Source organism: Mixophyes fleayi, chromosome 5 (genome assembly GCF_038048845.1).
Source record: "Mixophyes fleayi isolate aMixFle1 chromosome 5, aMixFle1.hap1, whole genome shotgun sequence".
Taxonomy (NCBI): domain Eukaryota; kingdom Metazoa; phylum Chordata; class Amphibia; order Anura; family Limnodynastidae; genus Mixophyes; species Mixophyes fleayi.
In genome coordinates, this window is record NC_134406.1 from 23,082,021 (window position 1) to 23,104,144 (window position 22,124).

At 47.1% G+C, this 22,124-nt stretch overlaps 1 protein-coding gene across 6 annotated transcripts in view; it reads right to left on the reverse strand.

Moving 5' to 3' along the window:
• The window catches only part of AKAP9 (A-kinase anchoring protein 9), a 161,735-nt gene that overhangs the window by 70,434 nt on the left and 69,177 nt on the right, over positions 1-22,124 (reverse strand). For all 6 annotated transcript variants that reach the window (XM_075211837.1, XM_075211836.1, XM_075211833.1 and 3 more), the window contains 3 exons: positions 21,568-21,711; positions 21,011-21,126; positions 7,677-7,885 (listed from right to left, as the gene is read on the reverse strand). In XM_075211837.1, the coding sequence (XP_075067938.1) occupies positions 7,677-7,885; positions 21,011-21,126; positions 21,568-21,711 (469 nt within the window). The remainder of the gene's footprint in view (positions 1-7,676; positions 7,886-21,010; positions 21,127-21,567; positions 21,712-22,124) is intronic.

A 22,124-nucleotide genomic window follows, 5' to 3' on the forward strand; every position in this document is an offset into this window, starting at 1 on the left:
CTGTAAAAAGCATTCATCTTTGCACATCTGGACACTGCAGATCTCGCCCATACTACTAAAACATTCCTCGTGTTCCGTCAGGTCAGGTGGGCACCAGATTCAAATCATTCCACTGATGCTCAAAGGGACTAACATTTTGGCTTTGGCTGGGCCAGTTCTTTGTATTTTAGCCACTCCAACGTGCCTTTGCTATATGCTTTGGGGTTATTAGCCTGCCGAAATATAAATCTCCCAAGTCCTCCTTCCAGTTCTTGTTATCTGGGTCGCCCAGAAACTTTGTCAAATTTTTTTCTCACCCTCCAATAAAACATTAATTTGTGCAGTCCCAGGGCTCTTGTTAGGCAGCACAGCGGCACACTGGTTAGCATTGATGCTTCACGGTACTGGGATCAGGGGATCTATTCCGACCAGAGAGCTATAAGAACATTTTCAAAGACTCTCACTGTCGTTAAAGACTGGTGTTTTTCTACAACATTCTATCAGATTTAATTTGACTGTTCTTTGTTTTTCACGATGAAGTTCATTTGGAAATGATCTGGCCAACCTGTGGCTCTCCAGATGTTGTGAAACTACAAGTCCCAGCTTGCTTTGCCAGTATACATTCAGCAGATAGCTGGCAGGGAATGCTGGGAGATCTAGTTTCACAACATCTAGAGAGCCATAGGTTGGCCAGGCCTGCCCTATCTAATGTTGGACCTCTCACAGACAGGGGTATTTACTTTTAAATCAATTAAAACACCTTTAATGTACTATGGACTCTGCTGACGTCAACCAATTAATTATGAAGACAACATAATGAACCAGGGTTTATATAGGTTTATCTTAGCAAAAGAGTGGTTTACTGATGTCATTCATTACTGCCTGTTTTGTATTTAAGAAAAAGCATTAGAGCTGTTTTATGACATTTGTGCTGATCAGGGGTAAGAATTCCCAAATAAATTATTCTGATTCCATTACGAGAATAAATTGGGGAAAAATACCAAAGTGGGTCATGTTGTGTATAGTCACTGTATATTCCCTCCGATACTTACTGAGGGTTTGTTGTTTGTTTAACACTTTGCAAATAACAGCATTACAGACACCTACCAGATTGCACATATTTATAGCATATGGCAGTTTATACAGTATAGAATTGCTGATTGTCCTACATATGGAACTATACACCATGAGAATATTTTATCTGCCAACTTCCTTCTGTTTCATTTTCTTAAACGTATCTAATTATATTGGTTTCTTCACTTTATATATTTATCTGAACACTTCAGCTGTCCATACACAGAAGTGTGACTGGGTAAGTTCAGGAGTAATATTTATCTGATGCCAAATGTCCCTAATCTATTAGCTGCAATTATTCCTGTGATGTCTTATACTCAATAAATATTTACTCGTAAAGCTCAGAGAAGAAGTAATTAAAAATGCCAAAAAGTATATTTAATCTAATTCTGTAGACAGGACTTGGTGGGGATTGTCCACCGAGATAGTATTGGGTGTATTGTGATTCCATGCACCTGACAAGCAGCTAATTGTCTCCATTAAATGTCCATACGTATTACGTAAATGGTGATAGATGCCTGGAACAACCTATATGTACAAATAGTAAAAAGTAAATTACACAGAACAACAATGCCGTGTTACTAACGCTGACAAGTAATAGGAAGACTGACTGGAGGGACCTATTGGTCTCTACCTTATGTCATGCCTAAAGGAATCACATATATTCTCTCGTTCTCCCAGAATTTCCTGGAGACACCAAAATTTTGGGTACTCCCAGGACAGTAGGTCCCCTTCCCTGGATCCTGCTCAGTCCTCCTGCGGTATAGGCAGGGGCCGCGATAACGCCACTCACTGCGCAAGACGTCATGGGGGCTGCATCGCACCATCACTCCCCCCCATTGGACATCCTGTCCAGGATCTCCATTAGGGGAGATCTCAATAGTAGGCAATTATGCTTATATTACAAGGGATATCCAGCAGTATTGAACTTGACGTGTGTAGATTAACACAATATATATTTTTATTTATGATTGTGGAAGGGACTATTAGTATTACTATACATTGAAGAGATGATCCATAGATACATATATGTGTACAGCGCCACACAGTGTACAAAAGTGATAATTACACTGGGGAAGCTAAATTCCCATAATACTGACAGATCACGTCCTGAATAAACATGTGCTCTGCTTTATTTTACTTTCCTAGATTGAGTTTCCAGTGCAATCTAACATCCTATTGGCTACTACTGTAATGTTTACTGCCTCCTGTTATAATGTAATACACGTCTTGATGAACAGTAGACATGATTGATCGATTTATCTACTGATTATGACCATTCTGTGCAGGGCCGGATTAAGGTAATGGAGGCCCCTGGGCTAAGGGGGTCTGCATTCCCCCGTGAGGCTTCCCCTGTGAGCCGCCCCCCCACCAAGCGCTTACCTCCTTCTCCCGTCACTGTAGTCCTTCCATGGCGCGCTGTAAGCCCCTGAGGAGATCTCGCGAGAGTGAGACTCGTCTCACGAGATCTCCTCAGTAAGCAGATTACTGAGCGCTGGGGAAGGACTACAGTGCTCGGGCCAGGGGCACCCCCGCTCCCGAAACGATCAATAATGCTGCTGAGCACCTTCAAGGGCCCCCTGGATGCCGGAGGCCCCAGGGCTGTAGCCTCGGGTTAATCCAGCCCTGGTTCTGTGCCTCATTTTGCATTTGGGCTCAGAATTTGCACATTTCTACTGCAGAATTTGGAACTCCTGCATATTAGCAAACACTTTATATAGATTCAGACATCCGTTTTAGAGGTGCCAAGAAATGAAAACATGTAGTAACACTACGCTTTGTGATAGTTTATCGGAAAACAAACACCTTTATGCAATGTTACATTTAATGTATTCTGTATTTTAATCCAAATGCTTAAAGGCTTATTGAAGAAGAGTTTCATTCACAGGAGTATTTTACTAGTAACCCCACATCAGATGTCAGAACAGCAAGAGTCACGGGCATCGGACCACTGCCGTTCTACCATCCGAGGGGAGAGGGGTCTACTAGCAAGATACTCCTATGTGTGGACATTTCCTTTACCAAAATATAAAATGCCTCATGCCTCAGTGAGGTCACTAGTTCTCGGAAAACAGACATGAAAACCTTGTTCCTGGGAAGCATCTTACAAATACCGTAGGTTCCATAGATTGAGGTCCGCTGACTGCTTCACGGACCGCTCACCTGAGGTTAGGAACCAAATGTCCAGGCTGGCAGTGATTGGTTCCACATGTCTGTGCTTGCTGAGAAGATAAAACAAGCCGGGTCTTGCTGGCACACTACTGCACACAGACTGGTACACTCAGTAAGAGCGTAGCTGGTCCTAGGCCAGATACCAACCACTATGTGTCTCAAAGGCCACGCTGCAGTCTAGGAACTTCTTTATCAGCTGGAAGAAGTTACCTAAATACAGACAGGTCCCTATTTATAAACCACCCCTGAGCCTCATGCCATTGGCACAGAGCTCAATGCACCGACCTCTACTAAACCCTAAAAGAAGGCAGATCTCAGTGCTTTCACCTGAGCCCCCAGCTCCTTCCTGCTTTATTGTTAAGTTTGTTTTTTATAGCTTGTATCACTTATATACATGTATTATTTTAATTTATTAATTAAATTAATGGTGATGTGTGGCTCTTTTTAAGGTTAGAGGGCCCCCATGACAGTTCTGGTCTCTAGGACTAAAGCCACATGGACTTTCCCCAAAAGTGGTCCACCGAGTAGCTAAATGTTTTCGTAGACAATTGCATGCCTTTCCAGCTGTGCATGGGGAGATTAACATTCACTGAGTCATGGTGTGTGCTGGGAAGCTTCCCTGGTTGCTATGGGTTACATCATTGTGCTTTGTGTACCAGTTTCTATAAATATGTCCTAATACTCTCTCTCTGCTGGACTGCAGCATGGCGCCATCACAGACTGCTGACCTTCTACAGAGCACAGTGTGGTCTTCACGCTATAAGACCTAGCACAGCTCACTCCCTGGACAGCAGGTTTCATTTATTTTCACTAAACTGGAACTGAAATTTAGCATTTCCTGCAATTACGAATGTAGGCAGCAAATCACAGTAGTGTCAGCAGCACCTGTGACTTAGTCACCAACTGAAATCTCAGATATCTTCAAATCATATTTGTAACACGGATAGGGGTGTGGGCTAGGAGAGAGGGCCCAGAGGCCCCACCAGAAGCCAAACGGCTCCGTGGCACAAAGAAAAAAAAAAAAAAGGTTAAGAACCCCTGCTGTGCAGTGACCTTATCTGATGAGGCGCCAAACCTCTGTGATACAACAGGCAATGTGCCGGCTCACTACAGAATTAACTTGTCAAATGTTTACTTTTTATATTATTTATTTTATTTTTTAAGAGCATCAGTATTAATTAGGATCAATTGGTGGAGGTCGGCCCTCCGTATGGTTCACCATGTAAGTGACCGGTTTGACCCTTGTAGTAGGAGTAGTATATATGGGTGCCTACTGCTTTATAGATAATTATCTGTTCTTTTTATAAACTATGTGCTCTACATTGTTAAGGTGTTGCTGCGTGTGCCGTGTAATTGTCACAATCTTATGTATACTGCACAGTATCATTCCTATCGTCCGGTATGCAGGTTATCGTTCTCAGTGTCTGGTCTTATTCCATATGTATGGAGAACCTGTTCCTTTTGTTAGATATGTTTTTATATATAATGTTTCGTGGCGTTGCTGCGCGACCACTCGCACATCGCGGCGTTGCTGCGTGACCACTGGCACATCGCGGCGTTGCTGCGCGACCACTCGCACATCGCGGCGTTGCTGCGCGACCACTCGCACATCGCGGCGTTGCTGCGCGACCACTCGCACATCGCGGCGTTGCTGCGCGACCACTCGCACATCGCGGCGTTGCTGCGCGACCACTCGCACACCGCGGCGTTGCTGCGCGACCACTCGCACATCGCGGCGTTGCTGCGCGACCACTGGCACATCGCGGCGTTGCTGCGCGACCACTCGCACATCGCGGCGTTGCTGCGCGACCACTCGCACATCGCGGCGTTGCTGCGCGACCACTCGCACATCGCGGCGTTGCTGCGCGACCACTCGCACATCGCGGCGTTGCTGCGTGACCACACGCACATCGCGGCGTTGCTGCGCGACCACTCGCACATCGCGGCGTTGCTGCGGGACCACTCGCACTATGTGAAACTACATATTTGAAACTGCTTAAAATAATTGTTATGCTATTCTGCATTAGTTGTGTAATTGACACTGTGTATGTTCTTGATAAGGGTATTGTATTAAAAGATCAACTAAGGCCACTATTTAACATTAATATTACCCCAGAGAAGGCCGTAACTAGGGCTCTGCCAGGGGGACGACAGCCCAGGGCGCAACGCTGAAGGGTGGGGGAGCAGTTTATGAATATTTTAGGTACATTTGGTTAAAATTGAAGGAGGGCAATTGTCCTTCTCGCCCCAGAGTATTGCTGAGCTGAATGATATACATGCAATACCTGGAGCAATTTGGAAGGCAATAATAAAATAGGTCCACCATGCTCTCCCACTCCTCTGCAACAGGCTCCATGTTGGGAGGGAGGTGCTTCTCTAACTCCACAGACTAAGAGTGAGTGACAGTTTTGTAGACTTGCTTTGCAGAATCGCAGTGTGGATTCATACACAGGGCCAGGGCCAGTCTTACAGCACCCACAAAAACTCCAATCTTAGCTTTTCGACCTTTATCAGACCTCATGTGTCTGCTGGGTTTAAAATGTGAGAGGGGCTTCAGCTGTCTGTAATGAAGTGGGGAGGAATTACTTTTACTTTAATTTGGGGCTGTCCTGCTCCCTTACAGAAAATAATTAATACATTTTATTTTTGCATTTAAATTCACCTGCAATGATCATGTAGGTTAGTGGTGGAGATGAAAACGTAGCGCTTACAGTCCTCACATGCCGCGCCCAGCGTGCTAGTTATATTTAAGCCGTTATAACAGATCTATCTGCAGTATAGGTTAACACTTTAACATTTTTCTGGGTCCATAAATTTCATTAGATGGACTTAAGCAATTAGATTTGCTGTATATCTGCCAAGAATTCAAGAACATTAATGAAGTAAGTGCACCTTATTGCTAAGCAATATTCTAAACACTTCAGCCACTTATAAACCCGGTGGCATGTCCCAACACGCTTACACATCAATGTCCATGTGTGACTATAAACGTGAGCTTTTATACATCACAAATCAAGCAATAGAACAGACATGCCTTGTTAGGTTGTTACAGTCTGTTTAACTTTCTCTAAACAATAATCTATTACTATGTTGTCTTAAAAATTAAAAACAAAAAGCTCAACAGCTGAATTAAAGCAGAAATCCAACCAAAAATATAAATGTTGCTTTTGGTGGTGTTTGAGAAGATAAAATGAACGTCTAACCTTCCACTAGATCGCGGAGATCCTTGATACCACACTGTGAGGGGAGGCGGGAGAGCGGTCATCGATACACGCTCAGTATTATGCTGTATATTGTGGGCATGTATATACGGAGTACACTGTGGTTAATCTGATACTTGAACTGTATATATTTGGCGTTGGGATTGTACGAATAGCATTTACTTTTAGTCACATCGTGCGTACTAAGTGTTTATTTACTTTGTCTTACCTATTTATTTGTTTCAGCTTTACCCCACAAATATTCTTTTTTTTTGCCACAGTCCTTGGCTATTGCTAGGTTTATCTGCCATGCTGTACCGGATCTGGTATGGGAGGAAGTGACCGGATGGCAGGATGCAAGGAACCAGGTACAAGACAGGAGCAAGCGCAGGCAGCCATGTAGTCAAGTTAAACAGGCTGAAGTTGGTACAATCACAGACGTAGTCCGGACAAGCTTGTTCGTCACACAGGTAACAACTGTACAAGTGTCACAGGTACAAACCACAATAACCAGGCAAAAGAAATAACAAACCTCTGGGATTAAGTACCCCAGTGCTTCCTCCAATTAGTAAGATTAGAAACAGGTAATTCCTGGGAATAGTCTCTCAAGAACTGCTTTTCAAACGTCTGCTTTATTCTTACATGTGATCGGAATATCTGTCCGCTGAATACATTCCAATTGTTGGCACAACATTCTAACTTGGTATAAGAAGTATGAAGGACTATGACTTTTCTCTATTTAGTAGCGTTTTATTTTTCTTGTTCAATCTTTTCGCAGCACGTTCACATAGGCTCAAGAGGCAGCGAAACAGGGAATTATTTAAAACATGCACATTTTCTGTCCCCAAATGTCTAAATATATGGTTTTAACCTCATGGCTAGAAGGGTGGATATCTTCCTTTTAAAGAGGACACTGATAGAAAAGGCACAGTGGTGAGCATTGCTGGCTCTCAGTGTCTGATTCAGGACCCTATCTGTGTGGAGTTTGACTAATTCCCTGGAACTGCAGTGTAGTCAGAGTTAGGCTGAACCTTAGACTTACCAACTGCTCTGGTTCCATAAAATGATTACCCCCCCCCCACGCACACACCAATACATCCATGCCACCAAGTATCTAAGTAATGACAATTTGCCTGTGTAAAGTAAGTTCAGGAACATTTCAGAGACTAGTTTCATGTTCTTGGGGCCCTTCTGAAAATGTCAGTGTGACAACAAACATTCATTATAAGACTGCTACTTTATAAACCTTACCTGTGACAGTGATGCCCGCCGCAGGGACAGCCGCTAGCTCTTCCGGCTTGGCGCTCCACACAAACACCTTGGAAGCAGACTGGCGTCTTCCGGCTTTGTCTAGCAAGCTAAGAACATGTCGTCCTATGGTCTCTTCCACCGCACCCGTCGTCTTTACTATTTCCAGGAGAATCTTCAACAAATGTTTATTCGCCCTCTTCAGGCTTTTCCTACAGAGGCACAAATAAAGCAAGAGATTAATCACTATGCTTCTTAGCTAGTAACACAGAAGCGTGAGGGACATTTAATGCTTCAAGCACCTAAACAGCAGAATAAGTAATTGAAAACAGCCTATCGTAGCGCGTTTGTCTGTGCTACAATCCACAAATCACTGTAATCAAAGACCAAAACTACAATCAGACGCAACCAGAAGTAACGTTTGTTTATTTTTTAAAATGTATTAATGCAAGGTTTAGGCTTTACCAACTGTAAACTCAGTAGAGGGGTCACATTACATTGCACCCACTATGTTACCTGGGCAGCAATAAAACCCCTTCTCCATTTCCCCCCCCTCCCGTTCGCCAGCACTCCTAACCAGTAAAAATCATCACAAGGATGACTTAGGGGAGGGGGTGGGGAGGTGGCACTGCAGACACACAGCTCTGCCCGTCTGAATGTATTGTCATGCCCTCGCAATCACACCAGGAATTCAAACTCAATGATATTGGGTTTTTTGAGGCTGCGGTGGGGGCTGGATGTACAGAGAACTGCATATAAAGGAGGAGAGCCACAGAAAAGGTAAGTGTTGGATACACCCTGCTAGAGAGTATATCTAGCAAACAATTGGACAGAAGATAGGGATAGGATAGGGGTTATAGCTACAAAAACACACACTATTTTAACTTGATTCATTTGCAAAATGGACCTTAAGTCGGTTCAGATAGTTCTCTATCTGCATGAATCAGTAATATCCTGCAGTGTCTGAGTCTTCATTATTAAATTATACTGTAAATATAAAAATACCATTGAGAGCTATGTAAAATGAAACGCGGGGGGTTTCCATTCCCTTGAAGCCTTTAGCAAGCACCACACACAATATCATGTACTGTAATGAAAGTAACTTGGCCACGTGGACAGAAAATAAGGCTGTTGATTGATGTGACATTTACCCGTGTAAGCACATCCTGCTGCCAAAAATAGAAAACTGTCTGAATAAGCAGATTTACGGGTATTCTGTATGAAATGAACTTGTTCAGGTCCTCAATAATACTTCTATGACAGCATAGCGCCATCACTTCAACCGAAATACTGATGCTCTATTCAAAAAGAGATGGCCTTAGGGCTGGAGACGTGCTCCACAAAAGGGTCCTAATTATATAATCCCCAAAACACCGACAAGCAGCAGTATCATCATCATCATCATTTATTTATATAGCACCACTAATTCTGCAGCGCTGTACAGAGAACTCATTCACATCAGTCCCTGCCCCATTGGAGCTTACAGTCTAAATTCTCTACTATGGACACTCACACACACAGACAGACAGACAGACTGAGAGGGAGAGACTAGGGTCAATTTTTGATTGCAGCCAATTAACCTACCAGTATGTTTTTGGAGCGTGGGAGGAAACCGGAGCACCCGGAGGAAACCCACGCAAACACAGGGAGAACATACAAACTCCACACAGATAAGGCCATGGTCGGGAATCAAACTCATGACCCCAGTGAGGCTGACGTGCTAACCACTAGGCCACTGTGCTGCCCAGCAGTAGGTGTTCAATGGTCTCTGCCAACCAATATTTAATATTCTTAGTAATCCTTTATCCTCTATGACATCCATGGTAGTATGTGGGGGAGGTACAGTACGTTGTTCCAGTTAAACAACTTAAGACTTCTGTTTGCACTGTGTTTTCATTGGAACTGGGGTTGAATCATAACAACACACATACTAGACTGACATCATACTCATTAGAACACTTAGTATAGGAAAGAAACGAATGATGCATACAAATCTATGCTGTTACTTAGTAGCTTTAAACCTCAATTTAAAGCAGACCTGCACTGACTCACAACTGCACATGTTATATTTACTATGTGTTAAAGCTGTATTGTTTCTTTCAAACTCCATTTTCACATCTCTGCATGAAGTTAGCCCTCTTCTGGGCACATATAAATATTCATGAGTTTTAATCAGTGTTATGTCCTGGCAGGAGCATGCTGTAGAAGTCTGCCAGCTATCAAAACAGGCTTCTGATTGGCTCTGGATGATCACATGAAATCTTTAGCCTACATCAACACATAATCTATATAAACCCTAGGGCATTAGCCCTACCAGGTAGAAAAGGAGGTGCACAGTTTTCCAGCTTATTTTCTCAAAAATAAAAGTGTGTGTCATTAACTATACACCACAAGCTGGATGTACAATGTTACAATTTTCAAAACGACACATCCGCATTTCAATGGAATACAGGTGAATGGACCATCAAAGGCTGAAGTAAACGGAGAATATTATAGTGCTTACAGTGCTTCGGGTACCATAAGGGACATTATTTTTGCTAATTTGTTTTGGCATATTCTTTGCTATAAAATATTAGTGTGTTTAAAGCGTTTGCTCTGTTTTCGACTTCTTGTAGTGACACCAGACGGTGATAGACAACAACGGGCGTTTACCTCTCCTCATTGACGACCCACTCACACAAACTATTATTATCATCATCTTTTATTTACAAGGCGCCACAAGGGGTCCACAGCGCCGTACATCATGCTGTACTAGTCGCATCATCACTAGTGACGGCCAGAGGCTCTCCAGCCCAGCCCTTTCCCTTCATTCATACTCTCGTATGCCCTAGTTGCCTACCATGAGGTGGCGCCCCCTTGCTGCGGCTCATCCTACATGGCAATGGTTTCAAATCTCCCAGGAGCCACGAGGGAGGTCAGAAGAGAAATGAATAGATGGAAACAAGGCATTGGACCACTGGATAGTGTAACTTTCATGTTTAGCTATTTTTACTATATACCTTGGCTGGAATTATCCTTTTAAAGGAATTCTGATTTGTTTTTATTTCACGGCTTATTTATGTAATTAAGTTAATATCAATCTACTATTTACTTCTCCGCTCTATACCCCTGGTGTGTATAACTGTGCAGATGTTCACACTGCTGCTTGCTGTATCCAGGTGAAAGCGTTACTGTAAGGACCCTGGTATTAAATTTATTGTAAGGATTCTGCATACAATACACTGAGCTTGTCAAACCCCTGGGGCCAGGTCAAAAATACTATATTCAATTGTTATTATTCTGTTACCATTGTCTACGGCAGAGCCAGAAGTTTCCCACTCCAAGATCATAAGATAACCCTGAGCAGGTGCTCAATACATAGGTCAGCACACACACAGCAAGAGGGATTGTGTTATTTATCTACACTCCAAGACAACAGCAGGATTGTGTTATTTATACATACAGCAATAAAATTATAGTAAGCAGCAGGCCAAGGTAAGTATAGTCATGTGACACACACAACACACACACACCCCTCACTGCTGGGGTCACTCACACAGCCTGCACACACACCCCTAACCCCTGGTGTCAGTGTCAAAGCCTGCGCGCGCGCACACACGCACACACACACACACTCACCCTCACTGCTGGGGTCACTCACACAGCATACCTTTCACTACTGGGGTCACTCACACAGCATACCTCTCACTACTGGGGTCACTCACACAGAATACCTCTCACTACTGAGGTCACTCACACAGCATACCTCTCACTACTGGGGTCACTCACACAGCATACCTCTCACTACTGGGGTCACACACACAGCATACCTCTCACTACTGGGGTCACTCACACAGCATACCTCTCACTACTGGGGTCACTCACACAGCATACCTCTCACTACTGGGGTCACTCACACAGCATACCTTTCACTACTGGGGTCACTCACACAGCATACCTTTCACTACTGGGGTCACTCACACAGCATACCTCTCACTGCTGGGGTCACTCACACAGCATACCTCTCACTGCTGGGGTCACTCACACAGCATACCTCTCACTACTGAGGTCACTCACACAGCATACCTCTCACTACTGGGGTCACTCACACAGCATACCTCTCACTACTGAGGTCACTCACACAGCATACCTCTCACTACTGGGGTCACTCACACAGCATACCTCTCACTACTGGGGTCACTCACACAGCATACCTCTCACTACTGAGGTCACTCACACAGCATACCTCTCACTACTGAGGTCACTCACACAGCATACCTCTCACTACTGGGGTCACTCACACAGCATACCTCTCACTACTGGGGTCACTCACACAGCATACCTCTCACTACTGGGGTCACTCACACAGCATACCTCTCACTACTGGGGTCACTCACACAGCATACCTTTCACTACTGGGGTCACTCACACAGCATACCTCTCACTACTGGAGTCACTCACACAGCATACCTCTCACTACTGGGGTCACACACACAGCATACCTCTCACTACTGGGGTCACTCACACAGCATACCTCTCACTACTGGGGTCACTCACACAGCATACCTCTCACTACTGGGGTCACTCACACAGCATACCTCTCGCTACTGGGGTCACTCACACAGCATACCTCTCACTACTGGGGTCACACACACAGCATACCTCTCACTACTGAGGTCACTCACACAGCATACCTCTCACTACTGGGGTCACTCACACAGCATACCTCTCACTACTGGGGTCACTCACACAGCATACCTCTCACTACTGGGGTCACTCACACAGCATACCTCTCACTACTGGGGTCACTCACACAGCATACCTCTCACTACTGGGGTCACTCACACAGCATACCTCTCACTACTGAGGTCACTCACACAGCATACCTCTCACTACTGGGGTCACTCACACAGCATACCTCTCACTACTGGGATCACTCACACAGCATACCTCTCACTACTGGGGTCACTCACACAGCATACCTCTCACTACTGGGGTCACTCACACAGCATACCTTTCACTACTGAGGTCACTCACACAGCATACCTCTCACTACTGGGGTCACTCACACAGCATACCTCTCACTACTGAGGTCACTCACACAGCATACCTCTCACTACTGAGGTCACTCACACAGCATACCTCTCACTACTGAGGTCACTCACACAGCATACCTCTCACTACTGGGGTCACTCACACAGCATACCTCTCACTACTGAGGTCACTCACACAGCATACCTCTCACTACTGGGGTCACTCACACAGCATACCTCTCACTACTGAGGTCACTCACACAGCATACCTCTCACTACTGAGGTCACTCACACAGCATACCTCTCACTACTGGGGTCACTCACACAGCATACCTTTCACTACTGGAGTCACTCACACAGCATACCTCTCACTACTGGGGTCACACACACAGCATACCTCTCACTACTGAGGTCACTCACACAGCATACCTCTCACTACTGAGGTCACTCACACAGCATACCTCTCACTACTGGGGTCACTCACACAGCATACCTCTCACTACTGGGGTCACTCACACAGCATACCTCTCACTACTGGGGTCACTCACACAGCATACCTCTCACTACTGGGGTCACTCACACAGCATACCTCTCACTACTGGGGTCACTCACACAGCATACCTCTCACTACTGGGGTCACTCACACAGCATACCTCTCACTACTGGGGTCACTCACACAGCATACCTCTCACTACTGGGGTCACTCACACAGCATACCTCTCACTACTGGGGTCACTCACACAGCATACCTCTCACTACTGAGGTCACTCACACAGCATACCTCTCACTACTGAGGTCACTCACACAGCATACCTCTCACTACTGGGGTCACTCACACAGCATACCTCTCACTACTGGGGTCACTCACACAGCATACCTCTCACTACTGGGGTCACTCACACAGCATACCTCTCACTACTGGGGTCACTCACACAGCATACCTCTCACTACTGGGGTCACTCACACAGCATACCTCTCACTACTGGGGTCACTCACACAGCATACCTCTCACTACTGAGGTCACTCACACAGCATACCTCTCACTACTGAGGTCACTCACACAGCATACCTCTCACTACTGGGGTCACTCACACAGCATACCTCTCACTACTGGGGTCACTCACACAGCATACCTCTCACTACTGAGGTCACTCACACAGCATACCTCTCACTACTGGGGTCACTCACACAGCATACCTCTCACTACTGGGGTCACTCACACAGCATACCTCTCACTACTGGGGTCACTCACACAGCATACCTCTCACTACTGGGGTCACTCACACAGCATACCTCTCACTACTGGGGTCACTCACACAGCATACCTCTCACTACTGAGGTCACTCACACAGCATACCTCTCACTACTGAGGTCACTCACACAGCATACCTCTCACTACTGGGGTCACTCACACAGCATACCTCTCACTACTGGGGTCACTCACACAGCATACCTCTCACTACTGGGGTCACTCACACAGCATACCTCTCACTACTGGGGTCACTCACACAGCATACCTCTCACTACTGGAGTCACTCACACAGCATACCTCTCACTACTGGGGTCACTCACACAGCATACCTCTCACTACTGGGGTCACTCACACAGCATACCTCTCACTACTGAGGTCACTCACACAGCATACCTCTCACTACTGAGGTCACTCACACAGCATACCTTTCACTACTGGGGTCACTCACACAGCATACCTCTCACTACTGGAGTCACTCACACAGCATACCTCTCACTACTGGGGTCACTCACACAGCATACCTCTCACTACTGGGGTCACTCACACAGCATACCTCTCACTACTGGGGTCACTCACACAGCATACCTCTCACTACTGGGGTCACTCACACAGCATACCTCTCACTACTGGGGTCACTCACACAGCATACCTCTCACTACTGAGGTCACTCACACAGCATACCTCTCACTACTGGAGTCACTCACACAGCCTACCTCTCACTACTGAGGTCACTCACACAGCATACCTCTCACTACTGGGGTCACTCACACAGCATACCTCTCACTACTGGGGTCACTCACACAGCATACCTCTCACTACTGAGGTCACTCACACAGCATACCTCTCACTACTGGGGTCACTCACACAGCATACCTCTCACTACTGAGGTCACTCACACAGCATACCTTTCACTACTGGGGTCACTCACACAGCATACCTTTCACTACTGGGGTCACTCACACAGCATACCTCTCACTACTGGGGTCACTCACACAGCATACCTCTCACTACTGAGGTCACTCACACAGCATACCTCTCACTACTGGGGTCACTCACACAGCATACCTCTCACTACTGAGGTCACTCACACAGCATACCTCTCACTACTGGGGTCACTCACACAGCATACCTCTCACTACTGAGGTCACTCACACAGTATACCTCTCACTACTGGGGTCACTCACACAGCATACCTCTCACTACTGGGGTCACTCACACAGCATACCTCTCACTACTGGGGTCACTCACACAGCATACCTCTCACTACTGAGGTCACTCACACAGCATACCTCTCACTACTGAGGTCACTCACACAGCATACCTCTCACTACTGGGGTCACACACACAGCATACCTCTCACTACTGGGGTCACTCACACAGCATACCTCTCACTACTGGGGTCACTCACACAGCATACCTCTCACTACTGGGGTCACTCACACAGCATACCTCTCACTACTGAGGTCACTCACACAGCATACCTCTCACTACTGAGGTCACACACAGCATACCTCTCACTACTGGGGTCACTCACACAGCATACCTCTCACTACTGGGGTCACTCACACAGCATACCTCTCACTACTGAGGTCACTCACACAGCATACCTCTCACTACTGGGGTCACTCACACAGCATACCTTTCACTACTGGAGTCACTCACACAGCATACCTCTCACTACTGAGGTCACTCACACAGCATACCTCTCACTACTGAGGTCACTCACACAGCATACCTCTCACTACTGGGGTCACTCACACAGCATACCTCTCACTACTGGGGTCACTCACACAGCATACCTCTCACTACTGGGGTCACTCACACAGCATACCTCTCACTACTGAGGTCACTCACACAGCATACCTCTCACTACTGGGGTCACTCACACAGCATACCTCTCACTACTGGGGTCACTCACACAGCATACCTCTCACTACTGGGGTCACTCACACAGCATACCTCTCACTACTGGGGTCACTCACACAGCATACCTCTCACTACTGGGGTCACTCACACAGCATACCTCTCACTACTGGGGTCACTCACACAGCATACCTCTCACTGCTGGGGTCACTCACACAGCATACCTCTCACTACTGAGGTCACTCACACAGCATACCTTTCACTACTGGAGTCACTCACACAGCATACCTCTCACTACTGAGGTCACTCACACAGCATACCTCTCACTACTGGGGTCACTCACACAGCATACCTCTCACTACTGGGGTCACTCACACAGCATACCTCTCACTACTGGGGTCACTCACACAGCATACCTCTCACTACTGAGGTCACTCACACAGCATACCTCTCACTACTGGGGTCACTCACACAGCATACCTCTCACTACTGGGGTCACTCACACAGCATACCTCTCACTACTGGGGTCACTCACACAGCATACCTCTCACTACTGGGGTCACTCACACAGCATACCTCTCACTACTGGGGTCACTCACACAGCATACCTCTCACTACTGGGGTCACTCACACAGCATACCTCTCACTGCTGGGGTCACTCACACAGCATACCTCTCACTACTGAGGTCACTCACACAGCATACCTTTCACTACTGGAGTCACTCACACAGCATACCTCTCACTACTGAGGTCACTCACACAGCATACCTCTCACTACTGGGGTCACTCACACAGCATACCTCTCACTACTGGGGTCACTCACACAGCATACCTCTCACTACTGGGGTCACTCACACAGCATACCTCTCACTACTGGGGTCACTCACACAGCATACCTCTCACTACTGGGGTCACTCACACAGCATACCTCTCACTACTGGGGTCACTCACACAGCATACCTCTCACTACTGAGGTCACTCACACAGCATACCTCTCACTACTGGGGTCACTCACACAGCATACCTTTCACTACTGGGGTCACTCACACAGCATACCTTTCACTACTGGGGTCACTCACACAGCATACCTCTCACTACTGGGGTCACTCACACAGCATACCTCTCACTACTGGGGTCACTCACACAGCATACCTCTCACTACTGGGGTCACTCACACAGCATACCTCTCACTACTGGGGTCACTCACACAGCATACCTCTCACTACTGAGGTCACTCACACAGCATACCTCTCACTACTGAGGTCACTCACACAGCATACCTCTCACTACTGGGGTCACTCACACAGCATACCTCTCACTACTGGGGTCACTCACACAGCATACCTCTCACTACTGGGGTCACTCACACAGCATACCTCTCACTACTGGGGTCACTCACACAGCATACCTCTCACTACTGAGGTCACTCACACAGCATACCTCTCACTACTGGGGTCACTCACACAGCATACCTCTCACTACTGAGGTCACTCACACAGCATACCTCTCACTACTGGGGTCACTCACACAGCATACCTCTCACTACTGGGGTCACTCACACAGCATACCTCTCACTACTGGGGTCACTCACACAGCATACCTCTCACTACTGGGGTCACTCACACAGCATACCTCTCACTACTGAGGTCACTCACACAGGATACCTCTCACTACTGGGGTCACTCACACAGCATACCTCTCACTACTGGGGTCACTCACACAGCATACCTCTCACTACTGAGGTCACTCACACAGGATACCTCTCACTACTGAGGTCACTCACACAGCATACCTCTCACTACTGAGGTCACTCACACAGCATACCTTTCACTACTGGGGTCACTCACACAGCATACCTCTCACTACTGAGGTCACTCACACAGCATACCTCTCACTACTGGGGTCACTCACACAGCATACCTCTCACTACTGGGGTCACTCACACAGCATACCTCTCACTACTGAGGTCACTCACACAGCATACCTCTCACTACTGGGGTCACTCACACAGCATACCTCTCACTACTGAGGTCACTCACACAGCATACCTCTCACTACTGGGGTCACTCACACAGCATACCTCTCACTACTGAGGTCACTCACACAGCATACCTCTCACTACTGAGGTCACTCACACAGCATACCTCTCACTACTGGGGTCACTCACACAGCATACCTCTCACTACTGAGGTCACTCACACAGCATACCTCTCACTACTGGGGTCACTCACACAGCATACCTCTCACTACTGGGGTCACTCACACAGCATACCTCTCACTACTGGGGTCACTCACACAGCATACCTCTCACTACTGGGGTCACTCACACAGCATACCTCTCACTACTGAGGTCACTCACACAGCATACCTCTCACTACTGAGGTCACTCACACAGCATACCTCTCACTACTGGGGTCACTCACACAGCATACCTCTCGCTACTGGGGTCACTCACACAGCATACCTCTCACTACTGGGGTCACTCACACAGAATACCTCTCACTACTGGGGTCACTCACACAGCATACCTCTCACTACTGGGGTCACACACACAGCATACCTCTCGCTGCTGAGGTCACTCACACAGCATACCTCTCACTACTGGGGTCACTCACACAGCATACCTCTCACTACTGGGGTCACTCACACAGCATACCTCTCACTACTGGGGTCACACACAGCATACCTCTCACTACTGAGGTCACTCACACAGCATACCTCTCACTACTGGGGTCACACACAGCATACCTCTCACTACTGGGGTCACTCACACAGCATACCTCTCACTACTGGGGTCACTCACACAGCATACCTCTCACTACTGAGGTCACTCACACAGCATACCTCTCACTACTGAGGTCACTCACACAGCATACCTCTCACTACTGGGGTCACTCACACAGCATACCTCTCACTACTGGGGTCACTCACACAGCATACCTCTCACTACTGAGGTCACTCACACAGCATACCTCTCACTACTGGGGTCACTCACACAGCATACCTCTCACTACTGAGGTCACTCACACAGCATACCTCTCACTACTGAGGTCACTCACACAGCATACCTCTCACTACTGAGGTCACTCACACAGCATACCTCTCACTACTGGGGTCACTCACACAGCATACCTCTCACTACTGGGGTCACTCACACAGCATACCTCTCACTACTGGGGTCACACACACAGCATACCTCTCACTACTCAGGTCACTCACACAGCATACCTCTCACTACTGAGGTCACTCACACAGCATACCTCTCACTACTGGGGTCACTCACACAGCATACCTCTCACTACTGAGGTCACTCACACAGCATACCTCTCACTACTGGGGTCACTCACACAGCATACCTCTCACTACTGAGGTCACTCACACAGCATACCTCTCACTACTGGGGTCACTCACACAGCATACCTCTCACTACTGGGGTCACTCACACAGCATACCTCTCACTACTGGGGTCACTCACACAGCATACCTCTCACTACTGAGGTCACTCACACAGCATACCTCTCACTACTGGGGTCACTCACACAGCATACCTCTCACTACTGGGGTCACTCACACAGCATACCTCTCACTACTGAGGTCACTCACACAGCATACCTCTCACTACTGGGGTCACTCACACAGCATACCTCTCACTACTGAGGTCACTCACACAGCATACCTCTCACTACTGGGGTCACTCACACAGCATACCTCTCACTACTGGGGTCACTCACACAGCATACCTCTCACTACTGGGGTCACTCACACAGCATACCTCTCACTACTGAGGTCACTCACACAGCATACCTCTCACTACTGGGGTCACACACAGCATACCTCTCACTACTGGGGTCACTCACACAGCATACCTCTCACTACTGGGGTCACTCACACAGCATACCTCTCACTACTGGGGTCACTCACACAGCATACCTCTCACTACTGAGGTCACTCACACAGCATACCTCTCACTACTGGGGTCACTCACACAGCATACCTCTCACTACTGAGGTCACTCACACAGCATACCTCTCACTACTGAGGTCACTCACACAGCATACCTCTCACTACTGGGGTCACTCACACAGCATACCTTTCACTACTGAGGTCACTCACACAGCATACCTCTCACTATTGGGGTCACTCACACAGCATACCTCTCACTACTGAGGTCACTCACACAGCATACCTCTCACTACTGGGGTCACTCACACAGCATACCTCTCACTACTGAGGTCACTCACACAGCATACCTCTCACTACTGGGGTCACACACACAGCATACCTCTCACTACTGGGGTCACTCACACAGCATACCTCTCACTACTGGGGTCACTCACACAGCATACCTCTCACTACTGGGGTCACTCACACAGCATACCTCTCACTACTGGGGTCACTCACACAGCATACCTCTCGCTACTGGGGTCACTCACACAGCATACCTCTCACTACTGAGGTCACTCACACAGCATACCTCTCACTACTGGGGTCACTCACACAGCATACCTCTCACTACTGAGGTCACTCATACAGCATACCTCTCACTACTGAGGTCACTCACACAGCATACCTCTCACTACTGGGGTCACTCACACAGCATACCTCTCACTACTGGGGTCACTCACACAGCATACCTCTCACTACTGAGGTCACTCACACAGCATACCTCTCACTACTGAGGTCACTCACACAGCATACCTCTCACTACTGGGGTCACTCACACAGCATACCTCTCACTACTGGGGTCACTCACACAGCATACCTCTCACTACTGGGGTCACTCACACAGCATACTTCTCACTACTGAGGTCACTCACACAGCATACCTCTCACTACTGAGGTCACTCACACAGCATACCTCTCACTACTGGGGTCACTCACACAGCATACCTCTCACTACTGGGGTCACTCACACAGCATACCTCTCACTACTGAGGTCACTCACACAGCATACCTCTCACTACTGGGGTCACTCACACAGCATACCTCTCACTACTGGGGTCACTCACACAGCATACCTCTCACTACTGGGGTCACTCACACAGCATACCTCTCACTACTGGGGTCACTCACACAGCATACCTTTCACTACTGAGGTCACTCACACAGCATACCTCTCACTACTGGGGTCACTCACACAGCATACCTCTCACTACTGAGGTCACTCACACAGCATACCTCTCACTACTGGGGTCACTCACACAGCATACCTTTCGCTGCTGGGGTCACTTGAAGGGATCTCACCATCCTCCACCTTCCTTTCTCCATCTTCTTGCCCACACTCCCACACTTGATCTGTTCTCTCTGGCTGAGAAACTGGTTCATCCTGGGTCAGTTTTTGCAAAGGTAAGTAGGAGAAAAGAGACAGGAAGCCAGTCATTCCGGAGTCAGCATGAAGAATCAGACATAAACCCGGTCACCCACTTTCTTTTAAAAATACCGACAACTTTCCCTGATAATTCTGTTTACTTTAAACCAAAAAAACAAAAAAAACAAAGCTTAAAGCAAAACAGCATTCCTCTCTAAATATAAAACATGTCATTAGCATGCAGTGAAGTGACATTGCTGCAGTCCACAGACAGACACTCCCGACAACACTACGGTAACCATAGATGGAGCCAATCTGTCATATACACACTGAAACTCCACCTCTCCCACTGCTATCACAACACAAGAGCTATAACTTGATACTCAGAGAAAAATAAACAGTGTAATTTGGAACGTTAGACTGTAGAGTTCAGCACTCAGCATCCAGACATGATCATACCTGTGTCTGAGAGCTGTTATCCTGCACAGCAGAAACCCGCGTCCGTCCACTGACTTCAGCGCAGGTCTGTTTCATGGACTCCAGCTCATCCAGCAGTATCTTCTCTCTCTCCGTCACCTGATTTTCACTGATCGCCGATGCGTTCTGAACATATTACATTCATTTCACTTCCTTGCTAAATAATTTATCATTTCCAAAATTAAAACTTAAATGCCTATTTGTCTATCATATGGAGAGTATTGAAAGAAAAGATCCTGGGTTGGAGGCTAGGATTCATTCACAAAATTAGCAGACAGAAGCAAAAGGTCAGCGAAGGTCAGCCTAACCATTCTGCCCCCTGCTCTGATGTTGTCAGAATTCTGGCAACTAGGTATATCAAGCTATCCGTATAATGGTATGTACTAAGTGTAACATAGATATATACCACTACCTTTACCCAGTTTATATAATACAGCACTGAGGAAACCAAGGCCCTATGCACGTTAGGGATCACAGAGATGCTCTGTGTCTATAATCCCAACAGATTACTACTGTACAATCTCTTTTATATTCTCTGA